The sequence below is a fragment of the Psammomys obesus genome, unplaced genomic scaffold (assembly GCF_907164565.1).
Source record: "Psammomys obesus unplaced genomic scaffold, mPsaObe1.curated_primary_1811, whole genome shotgun sequence".
Classification (NCBI taxonomy): Eukaryota; Metazoa; Chordata; class Mammalia; order Rodentia; family Muridae; genus Psammomys; species Psammomys obesus.
In genome coordinates, this window is record NW_026595981.1 from 23,852,315 (window position 1) to 23,858,388 (window position 6,074).

At 49.6% G+C, this 6,074-nt stretch overlaps 1 protein-coding gene across 1 annotated transcript in view; it reads right to left on the bottom strand.

Moving 5' to 3' along the window:
* The window catches only part of Krt32 (keratin 32), a 6,928-nt gene extending 1,695 nt beyond the window's left edge, over positions 1-5,233 (bottom strand). Inside the window, exons 1-6 of the mRNA XM_055620044.1 lie at positions 4,751-5,233; positions 3,780-3,862; positions 3,456-3,612; positions 2,042-2,203; positions 1,834-1,959; positions 966-1,186 (exon numbers count right to left, since the gene is read on the bottom strand). Of these exons, the coding sequence (XP_055476019.1) occupies positions 966-1,186; positions 1,834-1,959; positions 2,042-2,203; positions 3,456-3,612; positions 3,780-3,862; positions 4,751-5,233 (1,232 nt within the window). The remainder of the gene's footprint in view (positions 1-965; positions 1,187-1,833; positions 1,960-2,041; positions 2,204-3,455; positions 3,613-3,779; positions 3,863-4,750) is intronic.
* Between the last annotated feature and the right edge of the window lie 841 nt (positions 5,234-6,074).

Sequence of the window (6,074 nt, forward strand, 5' to 3'; positions counted from 1 at the left end):
AGGAAGGAAGGAAGGAAGGAAGGAAGGAAGGAAAGAGGGAGGGAGGGAGGAAGGGAGAGAGAGAGAAAGAAAGAAAGAAAGAAAGAAAGAAAGAAAGAAAGAAAGAAAGAAAGAAAGAAAGAAAGAAGGAAAGAAAGTAAGAAAGAAGCACTATTAGTACACCCTATGCCACAACACCCTGCACCCAGAAGACAGCCAACAAATTCTACTGATTAATCCTGCTTGCATAACAGCGGGACAGATACCTCCAGTGATCTCCCCATTGCTCCTGACTACTGTCCCTACCTGGTTCCCCTCCCTCTCAGCCCTTCTTGTATCTCTCAGGAGAATCTTCCCAAACAGCAGCTTTGAGCTTTCCTTGACTCAGACATGAAACATTTACCCGGCATCTGCCATGCACCAAGTCCAGGGAAACAAATATATCCTATTGTCTCTGCATTCCAGATGTTTGCCAGCAAGTGGGGAGGTGAGCAACTACGCAGATCCTACCATTCTCTAAAAAAGGCAAAGGCCTCTGATGGGCCAGGCGTGTCCTTTGTAGTTGTCCATGAAAGAGCTCCAGCTGACTGTTCCTGCCCTGCTGTCCAGCAGAAGTCAGTCACATCAAGCTACCTCCTGTCTTCCCAGAACTCCCCTCCCAAGAATGACCTCCAGTGGGCTGCCTGCCTGTGCCTGACAGATGCAGCAATCTGAAGGCAGATGCTTTCTCATCATCTATTTCCGTATCCTCCGTGATGCCTGTTGCACGGTAGGCACTTGAGAGGAGTTTGTCAGCTGGAAGTGAAGAAGGATGGACTCCTCTGGGCCAGGTTTGCGACCGTAGCCTTAACATCACCTGGATTCCTTTAGAGCATACCAGCTTTGTGGTGTCTCCTAAGCCCATGACAGGTAGATAGATGGGCTTGCTTCCTAGGGCCCATCCCACCCTGTTGGACACCCTACAGAGCCTCTCCCCAGCCACTCACTTGCTGTCCTCGCTCTCCAGCAGGCCCCTGTACGTGTTGATCTCGCACTCCAGCCGGGCCTTGACATCCAGCAGCACCTTGTACTCTTGGTTCTGTCTCTCCAGGTCACAGCGGATGTTGGCCAGCTGGGACTCCACGTTGGTGATCATGCACTGCATCTGGGACAGCTGGGAGGTGAAGCGGGCCTCCGTCTCCCCCAGGGTGTTTTCCAGAGAGTCTCTCTAGGGCAAAGGAAAGGCACAACGGTGAAGAGGCAGCTGCTTTCTGTGGCCTGGTTCAGAAAGACAGAGGAGAGCTGAGTCTTTGCTCTAATGAATGGCCCCTCTCTTCTAAGCCACTGTGGAAACAGAAGCCCAGAAATAGATCACGTCATCTGCTCCAGGTTACACATCCAGTAGAACCATAGTCTGAACTCAAATCCTGAATCTGATCCTATAAAGTTTAGAGTTAGAGTTCATCAAATATTCTATTAGGACTTCACATCTTCCTGATGGCTTTCACATGGGAGTCCTTGAAAAATACCCGGCCCCAAGCCAAGGCTCCAGAAACTCTGGTTCCAATGATCTGGAGAAAATCCTAGGTGTGGGGGTTATTTAATCTCTATAGATGACATTGAGAACAGGGGATTGGAAGGACGGGCTAGTTGAATGGCAGGCCTGTTGGGGGAAATGATGTTTGGCATCCAATATGGGCCATATCCCTTTATCTCTGAGCTGGTTCCTAAGAACCCTCCCTCCAAGAAAGTCAGCTGGGGATGTGAATCTCGTGGCTGAATCGGGTTGTCCTCCTGCCCTCCGGACATGGCTGCAACCCATACCCAGTGCTTTCCCAGATCCAGAGCTAAAAGGTGCCCTCCAGCAGCTCTCACCAGGCTGTGCTGAGCCTGCAGTTCAATCTCCAGGGTGTTGACTGTTCGTCTCAGGTCAATGATGTCCGACTGATAGCTCTGAAGCTGCTCAGAGCTTGTGGCCACCTGTTTGTTAAGCTCCTCCATCTGCAGCAAAGACAGGGAGAAGGCTGAGAGTCCCTTCCTTGGGACACTGAAGAGCCCAGCCTCCTGGGAGAGACGTGCCCACCTGCGTATTGAACCATTCCTCCACGTCCCTGTGGTTGCTCTCCACCATGGTCTCATACTGACATCTCATCTCCTCCAACATCCTGGTCAGGTCCACGGGGGGTGCAGCATCTACCTCAATGTTAAGGCGGTCCCCAAGCTGTTGTCTAAGGACACCAACTTCCTGCAGAGACACAAGACCCCAAGCAAGTTTGAAAAATGCATAAAATATAACAAGGGACCCTGAAGAGCTTGGCACTGGGTGGGGGAGGGCCTTCAGGGCCTGAAGCCTACCCTGCAGAGTCTCAATGGTCTTCCAACTGATCGCCCCTGGTGACACTTCCTGTCACTTGGGCAGAAGCCAAGTTCAGGGTCAATTTTTTATTTATTTATTTATTTATTTTATTTTTTTTTTTTTTGGACTAAGATGGGAAACCCATGCACCACCATCCTCTCCCATTTTCTCATCATGCTACCAGCCCTATTCATTGAGGAAGGAGGGTCACAGGATCTGACTTCACTTGATTCAAGGTCCAAACGAGAACAGGCCCCTCCCCAGGCCTGCCTGCCAGTGAGAGAAAGTTGTCACTGTGGCTGCCCAAGTGTATGATAATGCCTCATTAGTGACTTCTTGGTGCAGTTCCCAACTCTCTGGTTTTAGTGGAATGAGTCAGATGCCCCAGGGCATTCACTGAGTGCATGGTGACTGATTGTTATTTTACATTTAAGCCTAGGGAAGGAAGCCTAGCCAGAATCCAGAGACACTTGTTCATTCAAATCCCTGCTGAAAAGTATGAGGGTCAACCCGGAGGAGGAAGACCAAAGCACCACAGAGCAAATGGTCCTTGCAGCTCATGGGGCCCTGTGAGAATAGGGGGAAGAAATGGTGTCTATGACTTAAGCTTCCGGATCTTACATAAAGACAGAAGAAACAAGAGGTGGGCAAGAATAGGGATAGAACAGAGATGATAGAACACCAAAGTCTAACCCTCAGAGGGGAGGGCTCATCCAGTAGGCAGCCTCACAGAGAGAGACCGTGTGTACATTCTATAATGCAAACATCCTAGGCCCACTGGGATAAGGCTCTCACCAGAAAGACAAATGCAGTCCCTGCTACAGAAATTTGGCAGTCACCAGGAAGTACAGAAGAAAGAGATGCATTTGTGTTCACCTACCAAGAGGTAGGTGTTTCATGACCAGGGCCTGTGTCATATTCTTGATCCATGTAATATCATTAGATCCTCCCAATAACCCTGCATGGTAGTTACCTCTATTTCATGAGTGATGGGACTCAGAAAGGGTACAAGAATCACATAAAGTCACAGAAACAATATGTGGTCCACCTGGCCATTTCAACTCATGTCTATTCAACTCCAAACCCTATTTTGTTTTCAAGGTGTACCCTAGACCCACCTCTGTTTTACTTTTCATCTCACCTCTTCATGGCTCCTCTTGAGGCACAGAAGTTCCTCCTTCAGGGACTCTACTTGAGCCTCCAGGTCAGCCTTATTCAGGGTCAGTTCATCCAGGATCCTGCGCAGGCCATTGGTGTCTGCTTCTACCAGCTGTCTCAGGGACAGCTCTGTCTCATACCTACAAAAAAAGTCAGGGTAAGCAACAAAAGGGTAGAACTGTATACAGAACCCAAGGAAGGCTTCAAAATGCTGGCGCTGTCTAATCCTGTATGAAACCAATAGAGAGCTAACCCAAGGGTGTTCAAGGAAAAGACTCCCTACCTCCAAGTCCCCTGCCAAACTCACTTGGTCCTGAAGTCATCTGCAGCCAGCTTGGCATTGTCAATGTGCACGACCATCCTGGCATTCTCTGCCTTGGTGCACAGAACCTGCCAACCAAGACACATAGAGTGGGTAGGCGCAGAAGGAAAAGAACACAGGGAAGGTGGTCTAGTTCCATTTCTGTTGCTTTGACAAAACAACCCTGACCAAAAAAAAAAAAAAAAAAAGCAACATCAAAAGGGGTTTATTTGGCTGACAATTCCAGTTAGTAAAACAACTAGTCACCTCACATCCACAGCCAAGAGCAGAGAGTAATAAATGCATGAATGTGTGTTCACTCGATTGCCCGCTTGCTTGATCGATTGATTGCTCTCAGCTTGATCACTCCACTTTTAAAGAGTTCAGTACCCTCTGCCTAGGGAATAGTGCCACCCATAGTGGTCTGCGTCTTCCCACATCTAGTAGCACAACTAAGAATCACCTGGGAAGAGAGCTTCCATGAGGTATTGCCTACATTGGGTTGGCCTGTGGGTGTGTCTGTGGAGGATTATCTTAGGCTAATTGAGATCTTCCAAATTTCCCATTATGGATGCCGTGAGCAATGTGTAAAGAAAGAGTCCTATTCTGTCTGACAAGTCCTTGACCTTTACTGAGAATTCAGGAGATACAGAGGCTGTATGAAACACTTGACCTGCATTGCTTACCGAGTTCTCTTAAGTACCCCTTTAAATATGGACCAGTATTCTCTCCCCTTCTACAGATGAGGAAACTGATGTCTGGAAAAGGAAAAGAGACCTCCAAAGCTTTGCAACGACAGGGCCCTTCCTGCACTAAGGTCTTTAGATGAATGTTCAAGTTAGGAGATAATCCTATGCCCTGGGGAGGTCTCTTTTCCCTGAGCATAGCTGGAAACCTTAATGAGATTCCTATCTAGAGTACTGGCTTTTCTGGGTGCCTCTCCCAGCTAGTCTGTTCACAGCTCGCCCTCACCTCACCTTCTGCTGGAGCTCTTCGATGGTCTGGAAGTAGGACTGGTAGTCAGGACACATGGTCATCACCTGCACCTGGTAGACATCTTGGATCTTGCCCTCCAGCTCTGCATTCTCTTTCTCCAGCTGCCGCACCTTCTCCAGGTAGTTGGCCAGGCGGTCATTCAGGACCTGCATGGTCTCCTTCTCATTGCCGTTGAAGGCACCCTCACAGAACAGGCCATAGGCACCCATGGAGCTGGAGAAGCAACCAGTTGGCCGGCGGTTGCTGGGTTGGCAAGAGCTGGGCAGGTAGGCCTTGGAGAGGCAGCTGGCTGGCCGGTAGGTGGTAGGCATGCAGATGGAGGGCATGCACTGCAGGGGCTGGCAGACATAACCCAGGCACAGCTCGGGCCTGCTGCTCATGTTACTGGAACAGACAGAGGAAGGCCGTGAGGAGCTCTTGAGAGAGGCTGGCAAGGTGTTGGTGACACAGCAGCTGGATGTCATGCTAGGGAGGAGCTTTCTCCCCCAGCAGCTCCCTGGATATCTACAGACTCCATCCTTCCCAGGCCTTTTTATACTCCTGGAGTAAAGGGGCTCACACTAAAAAAGTCATCAGGGGGAGTGGGAGTGTTGATGTTTACACTCAGCCCCAGAGGAAGCTGATAATTAATTTGTAATTCAGTTTCCAATAAGGAGTTCCTTTCCTCATAAAAGAGGGCAAACTGGTCATTTGGTTAAAGCAGGACTCTGGGTTCTTGTCATTGGTCACCCTCGGGGGAGAGCATCAACATACATCTTCAAAGGACCTGTCCCATACCTAGGCCCTCATTACTAGGGTGTGGCAGCAGGTACTGTCGCAGCCTGTCCTGTGTTGCCAGGGACCTTGCCAGCTGCACCCCCACCTGCACCTGCCCTAGGGGATGCCTGCCGAAAGGTAGATTCCCCTTTAATGAAAGCATTTCATGTGGGAAGAGGCCTGGCCCCTTCACAAGGAAATGTGTGGGTGACAGAAGCTGCCTCAATAGCGAGGTATAAATCTGGAGAGATAGGAAAGAGACCAGGGGTTTCAGAATATACCGTGTCCTCCCACGTATCAGGAGGAGAGAAAGAGCTGAAGACACGACACCTAAGTAGCTAAGACATCTTTTCAGTTGGATGCAAATAGGAATGGAAGGCCCTTCTCCTTGGAGAAGCAGGTCAATGTCATGGCCGCCTCCAGGAGGCAGGGCCTCTGTCTTGACCCTCTGTGGGTCCTTCACTTGAAGGTGGATGACACTGTGGTGGAATGTTCTACTATCATCTGTTCAGGCTGAGGTTGACCAAGTTAGAACTGGCTCTCCTTTTA